Genomic DNA, 16,811 nt, shown 5'->3' on the forward strand with positions numbered 1-16,811 from the left:
CAAGTGAGAGTACAGTGAGAGCTTACTTTGCATGTGGAAGATGGGTCCTATCCCTGGCATCCATATGGTCCCCTGAGCCCCACCAGGAGCCCCACCATAAGCACAGCTGGGTGTGACTCAAAAACTAGAAAAAAAAAGTGAGATAAAAGTAAAACATAAACAAAAAGGATTGCTTTCTTAGATACAGAATTTTTTTTTTTAAAAAATCTCCTTAATCCTTAAACCACCTTGCAATTTCAGAAGATTCTATAATTTAGTCCCCCACAAAAATTGAAAATATGGGGCTGGAGGGAGATTACAGAGGACAATATGCACACCTTGTATGTAATCAACTCAGCTTTTATCTTCGACATCGTATATTATTCCGATGGTTCCATAGAAGAGCACAGTGAGTGATACCTGAGCACAGAGCCAGGGGTAAGCCTTGAACCCTGCTGCTTGTCCAAAAAAGAGAAAAAAACCTGAAGAATAAGGAGAAAGAGAAGGAGAAGAAGAAGGAGGAGAAAAAGGAGGACTAGTAGGAGGAGGAAGAAGAAAAGAAGGAGGAGGAGGAGGAGGAAGTGTAAGAAAGAAAGAAAGGAAGAAAGAGAAAGAAAGAAAGAAAGAAAGAAAGAAAGAAAGAAAGAAAGAAAGAAAGAAAGAAAGAAAGAAAGAAAGAAAGAAAGAAAGAAAGAAAGAAAGAAAGAGAGAGAGAAAGAAAGAGAGAGAAAGAAATAAATACAGGGGCTGGAGTGATAGCACAGCGGGTAGGGCGTTTGCCTTGCACGCGGCCGACCCGGGTTCGAATCCCAGCACCCCATATGGTCCCCTGAGCACCGCCAGGACTAATTCCTGAGTGCATGAGCCAGGAATGACCCCTGTGCATTGCCGGGTGTGACACAAAAAGCAAAAAAAAAAAAGAAAGAAAGAAATACAGACAGAAAGAAAGAAAGAAAGAGAAAAAAGAAAGAAAGAGAGATAGAAAGAAAGAAAGAGAGAGAGAAAGAAATACAGAAAGAAAGAAATACAAAAAGAAAGAAAGAGAAAGAAAGAAAGAAAGAAAGAAAGAAAGAAAGAAAGAAAGAAAGAAAGAAAGAAAGAAAGAAAGAAAGAAAGAAAGAAAGAAAGAAAGAAATACAGAAAGAAAGAAAGAAAGAAATACAGAAAGAAAGAAGAAAGAAGAAAGAAAGAGAGAGAGAGAAAGAAAGAAAGAAATACAGAAAGAAAGAAAGAAAGAAATACAGAAAGAAAGAAAGAAAGAAAGAAAGAAAGAAAGAAAGAAAGAAAGAAAGAAAGAAAGAAAGAAAGAAAGAAAGAAAAAAGCAAGAGAAAGAAAGCAAGAGAAAGAAAGCAAGAAAGAAAGCAAGAAAGAAAGCAAGAAAGAAAGCAAGAGAGAAAGCAAGAGAGAAAGCAAGAGAGAAAGCAAGAGAGAAAGCCAGAAAGAAAGAAAGCAAGAAAGCAAGCAAGAAAGAAAGATTAAAGAGAAAGAAAGAAGACAGCAGGGATTTTTGGCTTCCCTTTAGGTCACACCTGACGATACTCATGGACTACCCCTGCTCTGCAGTCAGGAATTACTTCTGGTGGTTCTGGGGGAACCATATGGGATGTCAGGGGTCCAATCCACTGGTTTGATAAGGCAAATGCTTTACCCACTGTACTATCACTTCAAACCAGTAAGCAGGAATTTTTTAATTAAAATTTTAATTTAAAATTCCAATAAACACCCATTAATGAAAATGTTATACAAGAATACTTACAAATTTTTTAAAGCATTGGATTACTTTAAATGGGAATTATTGTATGCTCATAAATGGTGCCTTTTTATATAACTACTCAAATCAGATCAAAATCCAAAGACTACCTGTTACGTGGTGGGTAGTCGAGAGCTTGAATGGTAGTGAATTGCAGGGTTATGAAAGACTATTGAGGCTCACCTCCAGAACCTTTTTCTTTCCAAGGATTAAAAGAGAACTAGGTACTTTCTGTGATATCTGTATACACACATATATGTCTATATGTATAAAACATAAACTACTTGGGAAAGATAATACTGAAATCTAGGCAAGATAAATGATCCACATGAAAATAGGTACTAGTTACATATCTAGAAGTTAGTGGTTACATAATATACAAGTATACATTTTGATAACTTAGGTTTTCAAAAATATAAACTATCAAATTTTTAAATGAAATACCACTTTGCAACTGTACTAAGGTATCTAGGATCTTGCGCGTCTATAAACCTCCCTCTGCTGTCATGAAAAATGACCAAATGAAAGTCTTTTGTCAGAAAATATTTCAGGGAGATAACAAAACGTGCTGCCAAAAGTTTGGAGAAAGTAATATTTGTACGGGGTCAAAAGAGATATTACAGCGAGTTTTAGGGTGCTTGCTTCACAATCAGCCAATTTAGGGTCAATCCCTGTACATACTGCCTCCCAGTACTGCCAGAGGAGATCCCTGAATGCAAAGCCAGGAGTAAATCCTAGCGATTATAGGTGTGACACCAAACCATATATAAACCATATATGCATACATATGCCCATATATATATACATATATATATATATCTTTGTCTGTGTTTTTGTAAAGCTGGTTAATAGAACAGATGTTTCTAACATGTCTCAACTTATGGTATTTGCTAAATTCCCTTTTCGAGGTTGTAATATATGCACGTTTTTCTCCAGAACCAATAAAGGAAGCATAACAGAAAAGATTTGTTTCTCAAAATACAAATGGTTTTTCGGGGGGTAAAACTAACACTTTATGAGAAAACAATGCAAATGTAATCACTGATGAGAATGAGATAGGCAGTGCAAGCGCGGCTCTCATCCATCACATAATTCACCGGCAAAGGATTATGATGAGAAGTCGAAGCCAGAAGTGCATGAAGTATTACAGAATGTCATTGATGCAGCTAATTTATTAAAACAAGAACTCTTCAAAATATTAAAGAATTTTTAACCATAGTTTGTAATAAAACTCCGCGTTTTCAAATGAAATCTCTTCTAGCTTATACTCATTTTTCCTTCTAGCAAGGAAATCTACGAGCTGTTAATTTTAAAGATACATCACATCTTTAAAAAAATATGACAGTCACTCGAAATGAACTGACATTTTCTGAGATGACAATCTTAGTGATGTGCTACCTAACTTAACATTTCTGAGGATAAACTTATTTTATCTATCCCTTTTTAGCAAAGTGTTATTTAATCGATGTTGACAAAAAATCTCCTTTTAAGTATGTAATGCTTGCTAAGTAGACAATTTTGAAAGATGGTTGTTAGAAAAGTTTTCATCAGTAGCTGATAGTTTAAAACAGAAATCAGCATGGTTCATGTCAAGTCTATCAAAAAGTATACCAGAAATTAATAGTTCAAAGAAATAAAAGCAAAATCTTCTAAATTATTTGAGGATCACAAACTTGTAATTCCTCCAAATAAACACAGGAGTGACTTATAAATGATTAATGTTAATAAAATAATACCAGAGACATGGAAATGAATTAACATATCTCAACAAAAGCCTCCAAACAACATTACCAATATTTACTCAGTACAATCTATAGTTCAGTACTTTCATTTGAATTCATATTTTAAGATGCTACCCCAATTATGAAGGTGATTAAGACTAATGAACAATATAAACAAAATTTAAAATGAGACTTTCAAATCACTACCTTTAATTAAAAATAAACCAACCCTTAAATGTACTTACTATTTTCTTATGAAAGAGTAATGCATTATGCCAGAGGTGTCAAATTGATTTTAAAGTTATATATTTGATTTTTATTAATCCTATAAACTTTTGTAAAAGTTTTGTAATGCTATACAATTTTACCATAATAAAATATTTCATATAGATTACCAACAAATAAGTGTATATATGTTGAAAACCACAAGTGTTAGTTTAAAAAGAATTTGAAGCATATAAGTAGAGTGATAGTTATGTCCTTTGAGTATGTTAGACTTCCGTATGCTATTTGTATTTTTTAAAATGTCTTAGTTGTATAAAACCTAATGGAGAATTTTTATATGAAATGGTAAATTCAGACCAAAAGAGCTGCAGTCAATCAATATTGTGAGCAAAATAAATTTTAGACTAAAAATGAATTTAGGAGTATTGAAAGAAATTGACAACTGGGATGTTTGAAAATTAATTTGTCATACAAATTAGGGTCAATTATCTCACTCTTCTAGATTCTAGTTTTCTCATATGTAAAATTCTGATAATGACACCTAACTTTCTGGGAATTGGGGAACTCAGTACATGATAAGTAGTGCCTCATAAATAGTGCCCTTTATTAATTAATAGTTATTATAAGAAGTTTATCCAAAATATACGAAAACAATTCAATTACTATAAGAAGAAAATGTAACATTAGTTCTTGTTCAGATTTTAATAAGGAAAAGAGTGTCCTGTTAAGTTTTTAATGGGTCTAATCATAAGATATTCACTCTTTTGCAATAAAATTTATAGTGTAATTATTTGTAGATATCTTATCAATGATATGTAATCAGGAGTAACTTCACTGTACCTAATCTGGATATGTAGAGCCCAACCCTTTCCTAAATTCTCACTTTGAAAGTTTAACAAAGGAAAAGAGAAGGAAGCCAGCGTGTTTTGATTGTTTCTTCATTTGGAGCGGATATTGCAACACACTTGTATTTGCTTTAGATTGCTTGTCCATATCCCCGTGGTAAATATCATTGACGGACATATATCATTTGTAAGCATGGGGATTTGTGAGCGAAATACACAGTCCAGAAGCAGATTGGGACAGGTGTTATCAGAACACAAGAAGTAAGGGTGCAAGTGACATTAAAAACCCAGTAACTCCCTTCATTATTGTAAATAATAATCCAGACTGGGGTTTTAAATGTATTGAAGAATAAAGTTTTAGTATCACTTGTCAACCAGGAGAAACAAGTTTATGCATTCAATTCTGTACTATTTTTAAATGCAAATTGTTGTGAAGGCAGTTATGACTGAAAATCCATTCCGTTTGATAGCACATTACTGTGATTAATTCTACACAGCCCTCAGTAGCCCACTCATATATTCTCCAGCCGTTACAAAGAGCATAACTTCAATTTGGCCCATTAATTGCTAATTATTGGTGAATTCTCCCTTTATTATTCATGTTTTTTTAAATTTTTCCCTCTCAAAGGAAACGATGCAGGAGAAAGGTTTTGCTCGATCACAGCACTTTGAATGGTAACCAGTGAATTTAGAGAAAAATGTCAGATTTTCAATGATCAAGTGAGCTATGCATGGCTGCATTTCAAAACCTCACAATCAGCAGTCAGAAATAGATTGAAATATACACTATAGCACTGTAGCTCTGCCGTCCCGTTGTTCATTGATTTGCTTGAGTGGGCACCGGTAACGTCTCCATTGTGAGACTTGTTGTTACTGTTTTTGGCATATTGAATATGCCACCCAAATAAACAGATGTACATATATGGTATAAAAAGTATGAGAATTGTAAATAAATGTCTTATATGATATGTTGGGTGACAGTAATAGGTGTTCAGAAAAGAAAAACTTTGCAGAAAAATAAGGCAGAAGGCTGAATGCATCTAATGTTTGGAATCACTACAGAGATAGCATATAGAACCTTAGTTGTAAGTCCTAAGGAGCATCTATAAGAGATAAGAGCAGTGTTCTCTTAAAGTACAAAGTCAATTGATGGTCTCTCCTTTTCCTGTTTCCTTTTCAAAGTTATAAGCTATATCTTTGTCCCCAAGCAAAAGAGCAAAGGAAAAGCAGGGGAAGATCAATTCCAGCTCTAAATTTTCTAGCTGGGAAGTTGGACCTATAAGATTTACAATGATCAATTTAGTGTATACTGAAACTTTACCTGAACTGTGTTAGTGTCGTGGGAGAAAAAAGTATATGCAGTTCTCTCTCATGCTATTTATCGGTTTCCTGTTACTCCTTCCATGTTCCATCAATGACTATTTCCTTTTCAAGAATGTCCCACCTCCATAGTATCCTTTTCGCCTTTCATTAAATGTACATCGCATAGCTCTTCTGACTTAAACATTATTTTAGTGATAAAAGAAGTCTCCTTTGACTTAAATATTTTCAGTAGGTATATATTATTCGAACTGGGGTCAGAAGTCTCACAACAGAGACATTACTAGTGCCCGCTCAATCAAATCAATGAGCAACGGGATGACAATGACAGTGACAGATATATTAGTCATTCCACTCTCAGTTACTCAACATTCTGTTGGCATTTTAATTTGGTCCAGTCAGAGTTCTACACTCTGGATTTCAGAAACATTCAGTATTAAATAAGTATCCAAGAAAATAATCATCAAGGGTCATAAGGAAGAGAAAATTCATGATCCAAGGTCAATTTTAGGCTGGGTAGTCAGTGAAGATAGAATTAGAGGATTGATATTGAAACTCAGAAAGGACAGTGTGAGAATTAGACTATGTCTCAATTGGAGATCAGCATGTTCTAGGCATTCACTAGCTACTAACAATAGTTCTAAAGTTAGAAGACTGTCAAGCAACCGCATATTTAATATTACAGAAGAGCAGGAATAAACCCTTTGTGGGTAAAATGTAATATGTATATAATAGAGAAAACTCAGAGATGGGTGAGAACAAGATCAGAGAGAGCCTCATAGATCAAGCTCAAAAATGTTGCTTTTACTTGAACTATACTTGGGAAGAAATAGTAGAGTTGGTTAAGGGGAGAGTCCAATACCCTAAATACTTTCATAATGTTTTTTTTTCATTAAAAAGTGTTAAAATCAATTTATTTCCAGATCATTAATATTTTTCTTATTTATATTGTGTTAAATCACATTTATTTTAACAGTTTATATTTTTATAATTAATTTTTATTATAGTGTAGACCACAGTTTACAACACTGTTGATGTTTATGGTTTCTCCAGACTCCCTACCTCTTTCTCTAGTTCTACTCTTCATTCCCAGTCCTCACAATTCCTGTAATTTCTTGGTAGCCACAGTTTTGTAATCAGAGGTTAAGGGTTTGTCGACACTTGTACTATTATTCCCTTGCTTTCTCTCTGTATACACTACAGATGTACAAGAGCATCCAGTATTTGTCTTTCTGCCTGTGGTTTATTTTCACTTACTATGATACTCCCCAGTCCCATCCACATTGTAAAGAACTGCAATATTTCATATATTTTACGGCTCAATAGTGTTCTACCCTCTGCATGTGTGTGTGTGTCTTTTTAGAGTACTCTACTCTGTGCTTGTGTGTGTTTATCTTCTCTTAGTCTTTTGGTTGTTTTCACATCCTCGCTCTGGTACTAAGCACTGCAATTTACATCCATGTTCATTGCAGCACTGAGTGTAATAGCCAGGATATGGAAGCAACCAAAATATATAGATATTTCTTTTAGTTATTTATTTTTTGTGGAACTGGATATGCCAAAAAAAGTTTGGAAGCCAAAAGGAGGAATTAAGAGATTTAGCAAATGCTGTTGGCTTAGGGAAGTGCATGAAGACATGTATAAGTATGTAGAATGTTATTTGGGCTTATAATTGGCAAGAGATATTTAGAGGGCTTTTCTAAAATACAACATAAATTGAGGATCTATATATACCTGATAGTTTGGGCTTGAGTAACAGATTGTGACTTGTCGTGTGACTGAGATGCAAAGGTATGAATAAGGAGCAAATACTTTAGAAGAACTTGAATCATATTAAAAGAGTGATCAGATATTCAGCTCTGAAGTTTAAGTAAATAGAGCAGGATAGCTCACTCATAATAGACAGAAGCTATTCATGGGACATATAAAATTCCAGGAAAAGAATATGTGTACAGGGTAAAATAAAGGGATCCCAAAGCAGAACATATGGCATGTTACAGCGAGTTTGCATCACCACTCCCCAGTTCATTATTGATGTCCTAACGTTTCTGAAGGATAATTATGTGATGAGTGTGGAGCTCCCACAATGAAATTACTATAGTTCTAAGGAGAGAATATAAACAGTCTATTTTTCTATTTCATATCAAAAAACTCATAAAAATACTTATTCCAGAACTAAGCCATGCTGTCTCCCTGCTCTCAGACTAAATTGTGAGAAATAAAGGAGTATTTTTAAGCATTGAACCTAGCTTTGTCATTGAGCCTGAGCAGTATAGTACAAAGCACCACCATTCTTATAGACTCAGGATGAGGAAAACCCAGTATGGGGAGTATGGAATCAGGAACATAGAGAATCATGAAAACCAAGAGCAAAGAGCCTGTCAAGGAGAAAGAAATGATCCATCATGTTGGGTGCAACTGAGAGAAAAATAAAATGACTAAGGAATGGCCACTGAACTTGGAAAGCATGGAAGTTATTGGTAAATCATAAAGGAATTAGACGAAGTGGATTGCAGAGAAATGAATGGTGGGGAAACATGATAGGAGCCAGCTATTATCCACATCTCCTTTATGAAACCTTTCTGTGAAGGAAACAACCAATTTTATAATCTTGCTATCACAGTGTCACCTACACAAAAACTTGTTTGACTCACTTACACTAGAGGAAAAAAAATCTCCTGATAAAACTTTCAGGTTGTTTTTAATCCATAACTTTTATGAGTTAAATGGACCATATTTATATCAAATGTGGTTCAATTTGATTATTTTAGTTCCCAATTTTGAAGAAAACTTCTTGGATATAAACATTTGATCCAGGAAATATTTCAGTATAACTTGACTATCATATGGTAGTCATTTCCTGAGTAGGTGTCTTGATTTTATTGTTGCATGTTGAAAGCAATAGTTTTGATCCTCAACATCATATTGTCCCTCAAGTACTGCTGGGAGTGAAAGTCCCCCAAAATGCCTTAAACATCTATGTGTCCTCTGAATTTAATGGAAATGATTAAACTCACAGAAAATATTCAATTACCACTATTTCAGTTCCAAGTTCATTCAATAATAATTCAAGTATAAAAACTGAATCCTTATTCACTGCCACTTTAAATTGGTATTTCGAAAAGAGATTGAATTAATGCCCAGGTGTTCCATAAATGCTAATCATTAAGAAATAAAATCTATAATGACATACAGAAAAGGTGAGCGGTATTCACACTACAATTTTGAGCTTCTGCAAAAAATCAAAACGTTATACATTTTAGGTGGGAATAGTATGCTGAATCTGCCACTAGCTCTTACTATGACTGAGTTCATCACCTTTCCAAGATTTATTAACATTTGCTGCCACTTTGAAAATAGGAAGGAGAGAAAATGTAACATCCTTCTCATATTGGCTGAAGACATTTGTTTCCAATGGAATAAGTATTGACTTAGCTTACCAAATTCCTATATTACAGAAAAATTATATAACCCTATAGTTATATTTTATGGTAGTCAATGCAGAATTTCAATTATAGATGTTTCCTTCTTTGTTTTAGGATGAATCCATACTAATACTGATATTTCTATGTTTAAATGTTAAGGTAGTATGGTAATCAAGCATTTCAATGATCCATTAAAGAATTTATTATATTCCATATTTTATGTTTCTTCATACAATCATATGACATCATATTATTACAATAATATGATAGTAAATTAACTTACATCCTCAGTAAGTGTATTCAAAGGGAAAAATTTTTGGACTAGAACATGAATTTTAAATTTAATAAGCTAATGTATTTGGTTAGAGTTCTTCAAACAGACATTTTTAGTGATGTTTCAAATATCTCTTTAAAATTATTCAGTTAACACAGTATATTTTATCAATTCGTTATTAAAAGGTATTAGATTACTTTATTAAAAGAAATAACTTGTACTTGTGTTAAACTAACAGCATATGTATTTTTTGTATTGTCACAAAATAAACCACTGCAGTTTAGTTTAAATGGAATGTACTAATCTTTTGTATCCTTGTAGGATGAGAAACACGTTTGTGTGCTCAGGGCTTACTCGTGGCTCTGTGCTCAGTGTTCCATCCTGGGAGTGTTCAGGAGACCAGAGATAGTGCCTAGAACCAGATCTTGCTGTGTAAAAGGCAAGCACCTTACCCACTGGACTATCTTTCTGGACCCAAGTTGGAAGTGTTAATTTTAAGCGTAACGTTGTTGGCATTTGCATTGTAAAAATATTTCATATTATTTGGTCAGTTATATATGCATACACTTAATTAAATCAATTTTAAATCAAATTAATTTTTCACAAACATCAAAGAATTAGATGTTCAAAAGATTGGATTATTAATTTAAAATGTGAGGGATGCAAGCTGATATATGTATTAAACTCTTTGTGTGCAATAGTTTAAATTTTTCATTCCAAAAAACCTTGTGTAAATAATTTGCATAGATGTCAAATATCAGTTAGAATGAATCTAATATTGTATCTATGAAAATAAAATAACCCTTAAGGTTAAAATAATAGAATAGTTTAAGTTGTTTATGATGGACGATATTTATGCACAGAAAAATAGAATCAGTAAATGCTTGGGGCTGGAGCAATAGCACAGCGAGTAGGGCATTTGCCTTGCACGGGGCCAACCCAGATTCAATTCCCAGCATCCTATATGATCCCCTGAGCACCACAAGGAGTAATTCCTGAGTGGAAAGTCAAGAGTAACCCCTGTGAACAAAAAAAAAGAAAGAAAATGCTTAAGCTACAATAAAGATAGTATTTCTTAAGTAAGTACTTCACCAATACAAGGTTGAAATAGCAGCAAATATAATCAAATGTTATTAACCGCATCAAAAAGAATTAGAACTATCCCTTTGTTACTTAATATAGCACAGAAATACAACTATCAAAAATCTCATTTGCTGTTTAACTGCTCAGTTTTAACCTTTGGAATTTTCATCAGTTAGAAACATCTAATTCACATTTTTCTCAAAATGATAAAAATTTAAGTCACCATTTTATAGCAAAAATATTTAAAATAAACTAGATCCATCTATTAGAACAAAAAATAAATTTTCAATTAAGTATTACACATAGAAAAGTGTAATGAAATATTCAGCATTATTCTATCTTTCATATAAATTTCTAATCACTAGAGAACCCAAAGAACACTTACCAGCTTTAAAGAAGGTAGGTTGTAATAAAACAATAAATCTTTAGAGCCTCAGCACAAGAAATTATTTTTTCTTTGTCAAACTAGTGCAATTTAGGTCATGTAGATGATGGCAAGATGAAGAAGGGTTCAGTGGTCTGCATTTATTCAAATACCCAAATAGTGGCTCTTTCATCTTGAGGGCCTCAACGGGCTCCATTTAGGGGGGGTTGCAAGGACTGTATCGATAGCATATTGGGTAGGCTGTTAGCCTTGCATGCTGCGGACCCAGGTTCCGTTCCTCCGCCCCTCTCGGAGAACCCAGCAAGCTACCAAGAGAATCCTGACCGCTTGGCAGAGCCTGGCAAGCTACCCATGGCGTATTCGATATGCCAAAAACAGTCACAAGTTTCACAATGAGATGTTACTGGTGCCCTCTTGAGCAAATTGATGAGCAACAGGATGACAATGGTACAGTGATACAGTGATATTTGCAAGGCTTGGTTTTGTTTTGTCTGAATCCAAGTGGCTGTAAGCAAGTGGGACATGTATTTCCCACCAGTTTTGTTGGGAAGGAAAGTAAGTTAACTGTAGAAAGGAGACATAGGGTTGTCTCCATAATGTAAGCCATAAACATTATGTTGTCAAATAAGATTTTTTTAAATTTTTGCTTTTTGGGTCACACCCGGCTATGCACAGGGGTCACTTCTGGCTCTGCACTCAGGAACTACCCCTGGCGGTGCTCAGGGGACCATATGGGATGCTGGGAATTGAACCCAGGTCGGTCGTGTGCAAGGCAAATGCCCTACCTGCTGTGCTATCACTCCAGCCCCTCAAATTGGATTTATAGTGAAATCAAATATCTGGGTCATCTTTTTTTCTGCAGAAACACTATTTTTACATTATCTTATGTGTGAATTTATACCAAAAACTACTATTTATTCCTTTCATTTAAATTGTTTTATTATTCTAAATTGTTTCATTTAGAAAAAATATCAAGAAAAAGAGAGAAAGAAAGAGAGAAAGAGCAAGCAAGATGAGAGCGAGAGAAAGAGAGCAAACAAGGGCTTTTTCCAAAGGAAAAACATCTGAGGTTATTATGATGCAGGTGAATCACACCATTCATTTCTTTGTTGTTGTTTATTTGTTTGTATTGGGGGTCACACTCAGTGGTACTAAAGGCTTCCTCCTGACTCTGCTTAGGGATCACTCCTGACAGGGTTTGGGGTACCACCTGGAGTATTATTTTTTAAATTTATTTATTTTTTTGTTTTTTTACTTTTTGGGTCACATCCGGCGATGCTCAGGGGTAACTCCTGGCTCTGCACTCAGGATTTACCCCTGGTGGTGCTCAGGGGACCATATGGGATGCTGGGAATCGAACCCTGGTTGGCCACGTGCAAGGCAAACGCCCTACCTGCTGTGCTATTGCTCCAGCCCCACCACCGGGAGTATTAGGGATCGAACCAGGTTGACTGCATGAAAGGCAAGCACCCTATTCAGTGTACTATGGTTCTGGCCCCAATACTCCTTCATTCTTAAGAACGTACACATCACATACTCCTATGTGTGTTATCAATTAGTTTCCGTCATATTTCATTCTTCTTCTAATCAAAATTGATAAATTATGACCATAATTGATCTTTCTCTGAATGTATTCCAAAAATTTTCACATAGATGACAAAGTAAAAAAGCACATATGATTTTGTTGGTCTATTTAGAAAAATTCCAAGCTATCAGAAATGATAAGGCCAAATCCTTAGAAAATGTTGATGGGTGATAGTTATTTATATCAAGGCTTCCATTATGATCGAAGAAAATTTTTGTCGAATTGCTTCATGTCCTAGATTTCAAAACTTAGAAGATTTTTCTGCAGCCAAAGCTCATATTCTTTTTCTATTCTGAAAAATGTTTAATTCATGTCAAACATCTACAGTGGTATTCCGTATAAAAATATTAAAAATGACAAGTACTTTACAAAAGATTATCTTTAAATAATCATACTGAAACAGAATTTCACCTATTTGAAATTATGACAGGTTAAGTTATAGTATTCACTAGTTTTAGCATATTGCTTTAAGTTTGAATACATACAATCAAATATATTTATATGATTTTTTGTGGGTATATACACAGGAGGTAGCGCGTTGCCTTGCACATGTCCTACCCAGGTTCAATTCTTCCATCCCTCTTGGAGATCCTGGAAAGCTACAGAGAGTATCTTACCTGAACAGCAGAGCCTGGCAAGCTACCCATGGCGTATTTGATGTGCCAAAAACGGTAACAAGTTTCACAATGGAGACATTACTGGTGCCCACTCAAGCAAATTGTTGAGCAACGGGATGACAGTGATACAGTGATATACACACTGGATAAATTCTTCTAGACACTCTTATCAGATATTTCTGAAAGTAAATGTCATCTTATATGTTACACCCTTGTGATTTGAAGCATGACTACCTACTTGCCTCCTCTTTTCTGATCTTTGTACTCTTTTCTACTCTATTTCCATTACAGACTTCCATTGACTCTGTCAAAAATGTAACCATCTTGCCAGAACTGATCTCTCCTAATGGTCAGGAAAGATTCACACTTCCAGTTGTATGACATAAGTATACACTATGTTCTCTCATATGATTGGACCTAAGCATAAGCAGGAATTTGTAATGATGTTTCCCAAGTTCAAATGAAATCAATTTGACATTTTTCGTTAGAGGTAGTTGAATTTAAAAAAGACAGTAACCAATGCCAAAACCAGTAACAATGATGGGTCTCATTCCCCTGACCCTGAAAGAGCCTCCAATGCGGCACCATTTGAAAGGATGAGTAAAGAAAGGCTTCCAAAATCTCAGGGCTAGGACGAATGGAGACATTACTGAGACCGCTCAAGAAAATCAGTGATCAATGGGATGAAGATGATGATGATGATATCTTTTTTTTCCCTTATTCTGGGACTACATTTGATGAAAGGCGTGTTCCCTTATATCTGTAACTTCAGTAGAGAAAATACCTGTGACTCTCCAGGATTGGAGAAGGTTTCTGTTGTCTTGCTCCCTGAGCTCATCTAGTGTCTCAGAACTGACACAATTGCCACAATAATGCTGCAAAAGGCAATTCTGTTTGGAGATGGCTCCTATCTGCGAGGCTTTAAATTGACCTTCCACCTCAATGAAATCTTAGCAGACATGTTCATGTGTTCATGTGTGCCTTCATGCTTGGCTTTATTCATTCATTAAATCAGTATGTATTGTGTGCCAGCTATGAACAGGACAGTGGTAATAAGCTAATTCAAGCAAACAACGTCTTTTTTATATAAAGTCTTTTACATTTTCTTACTTTATTTTCTAGAGGTATGAGTTAACAAAAATAGAAATACTTGACGCAATACATCTGAGGATATGATAATAGAAAATATGCTTCGAAATGAATGATGTGTGATTTATGGGGCACAGTCCATACAGTTATGTTATTGACCAAAATGTAGGTTATTAAATCTCAAGAGAAAAAAAAAACACCTCTGAATATAGGGCACAAAACGGGATTTTTTTATTGGCTTGCTCCAATTTCTCTCATCATTTCAAGGATACTACAAACCTTTAGATTTTAAAGACTCCCCTATTTGTCTTCTGTCCTTTGAATCTGGGTTATCCAGACATTTTTTAAATCATGGAAATGCCTAACCATATGAAGATTCACTGTTAATTTTACTGGAATTTTTCAGGTTTAGACCATTCCACTAGTCAGTTATTACTCAATTATCGAAACCAAGAACCATTATTTGATTATCATTTAAGTTTCTAATAATAAAATTCCTTCCAAAAGACATCATATTTTAGTTGCCAGATATGTAGCTAAGGCTATAAAGTGTATACCTTGCATGTAAGAGGCCTGGATTCAAGCACCACACACATACACACACAAAAAAATGATAATGTCTTTCATTTTAACAAAATGAAATAGTATGTGGCAGTTATAAATTACCAAAAATAATGTGAAGCTCTGGTATTGGCTAAATGATAACTTGATTCAATTCTTGTTTTAGAATTTCCATATTTTAATTAATTTTGTTAAATACTAACATACTTTTCATAAAATAAGTTTGGAATTAATACATTTTATGATAAAATAAATGTTCATTACAAATGCAGTTGCAATATTTTAACATGCCTTTTTGTTATTGTATGATAGACACTCATTTTATATTTTTACTGCAAAATTTGGTGGAGAAAGAGGATTTAAGTAGAATTGCTGCTTTAAGTATGTTTCTTATAAATATGTGCTATAAGAAACACAGACTTATAACTTTAAAGTTAGCTCTCACAATTGCATTTTGTATTTGCTTGCTTTTTTTGTTTTGTGTTTTCATAGGCCACATCTGATTTTTTCTCAAGGATTATTCCTGATTCTGCTTTAGACATCACTCCTGAGTTACCCCATGGCCAAATGTGGTGTTCCATGCAAAAATCTTTGCATTACCTTCCCCACTTAGCTACATAGCTACATACCTTCCCCACTATACTATCTCTCTGACACATCTCATTAACTTTATTCCTAAGTACCATTGGCATAGCGAGTTAATTTCCCTAAAATATCCAGCATTCATATATTGATAATCTTGTCAAGTGTTTGTTCCATCATTTTCTTTGTTCTATATTATTCCCCATGAGAATTTCTGTCAATTCTATTTCTTTACACTGAGTTATGTATGGCAAGAAAACTAATTTACTTGTACTTTTTTTATCTCAATATTGAAAATATTTAATAAAGCTATCATGTTGTTCCAGAACTAGTCATCAATGGCTGTGAGAATTACTATTGGGTAATTGTTGGGTGGGAAGAGAAAGTTTCACATGGAGTAGTTCAGAGAGAAGGAAGAGAGGCTCAAACGGCTCATAATTGAAAAGCAGAAGTAGTTGGTGATCGACCCACAAGTTGATAAGTGATGACGCTAACTTAAGATACCTGAAGACCTAAATAATATTAAGGTTTGGGTGTTGGGGGTGGGGGCAGAATTGAATGTCCTAGAACTCTTATTAAAGAAAAATATGAGAATTATGTATTTCTTATTCTCAAAGAGCTGAAAGCTGAGACAGGAAGCAAAATGTAAATCAATAAATCTCTAAATTAGATAAACATGCATAAGAATATAAATTTAAAACATTCAAAAGTTTGCACTTTTAACAAAATAATCCATGAAAAGTACAAAATATAAAATAAATATCAAACTTCATACCACGGGAAATAATTGCTAGAAAAGGATAGGAAGAAGAATCCAGAAATCTCCAGAAAATTAATGAAGAACTCCACATTAAATCTACAACTGAAATTACAAAGATATCTGTGCATTTAATGTTCTCTACCATCTTTGACTCCTTTTGTTTTAGATAATAAAATTAGAAATTCTATCATGAAAGCATAGTAATCAAAATGCATTGAATTGCAAAGCTTAGAAATCCATTGAAACTAGTTCAAAACATTTCCTGGAATGCTCTGAAAAAAAAATGTTATGTACAGTTCTAATCAGACAAAGAACATCTGGGTCTCTTGAAGTCCTTAATGGATAAATAGAAAGTTTTCAAGCACTAGAGTTCTACTCACTATTTTCCCATATTAGTGACTATCTGCTTTTTATGTCTGTGTCATTAGCTTTTTCTTTTTTTTTTTTTTCTTTTCTTTTTTTGCTTTTTGGGTCATACCCAGCGATGCTCAGGGGGTTACTCCTGGCTCTGCACTCAGGAATTACTCCTGGCAGTGCTTGGGGGACCATATGGGATGCCGGGGATTGAACCCGGGTCGGCTGCGTGCAAGACAAACGCCCTACCCGCTG

The 16,811-nt window shown here is 34.4% G+C and overlaps 1 protein-coding gene across 3 annotated transcripts in view; it reads left to right on the forward strand.

Moving 5' to 3' along the window:
• The window catches only part of GPC5 (glypican 5), a 1,500,378-nt gene that overhangs the window by 1,140,429 nt on the left and 343,138 nt on the right, over positions 1 to 16,811 (forward strand). The window contains exon 8 of one of the 3 annotated variants that reach the window (XM_055146005.1): positions 15,353 to 15,378. The exons of the other annotated variants lie outside the window; for them this stretch is intronic. Coding sequence (XP_055001980.1) covers positions 15,353 to 15,363 — 11 coding nt within the window. The 3' untranslated portion in view covers positions 15,364 to 15,378. Of the gene's footprint in view, positions 1 to 15,352; positions 15,379 to 16,811 lie in introns of those variants that run through there. 3 annotated transcript variants of the gene reach the window in all.

Source organism: Sorex araneus, chromosome 1 (genome assembly GCF_027595985.1).
Source record: "Sorex araneus isolate mSorAra2 chromosome 1, mSorAra2.pri, whole genome shotgun sequence".
NCBI lineage: Eukaryota > Metazoa > Chordata > Mammalia > Eulipotyphla > Soricidae > Sorex > Sorex araneus.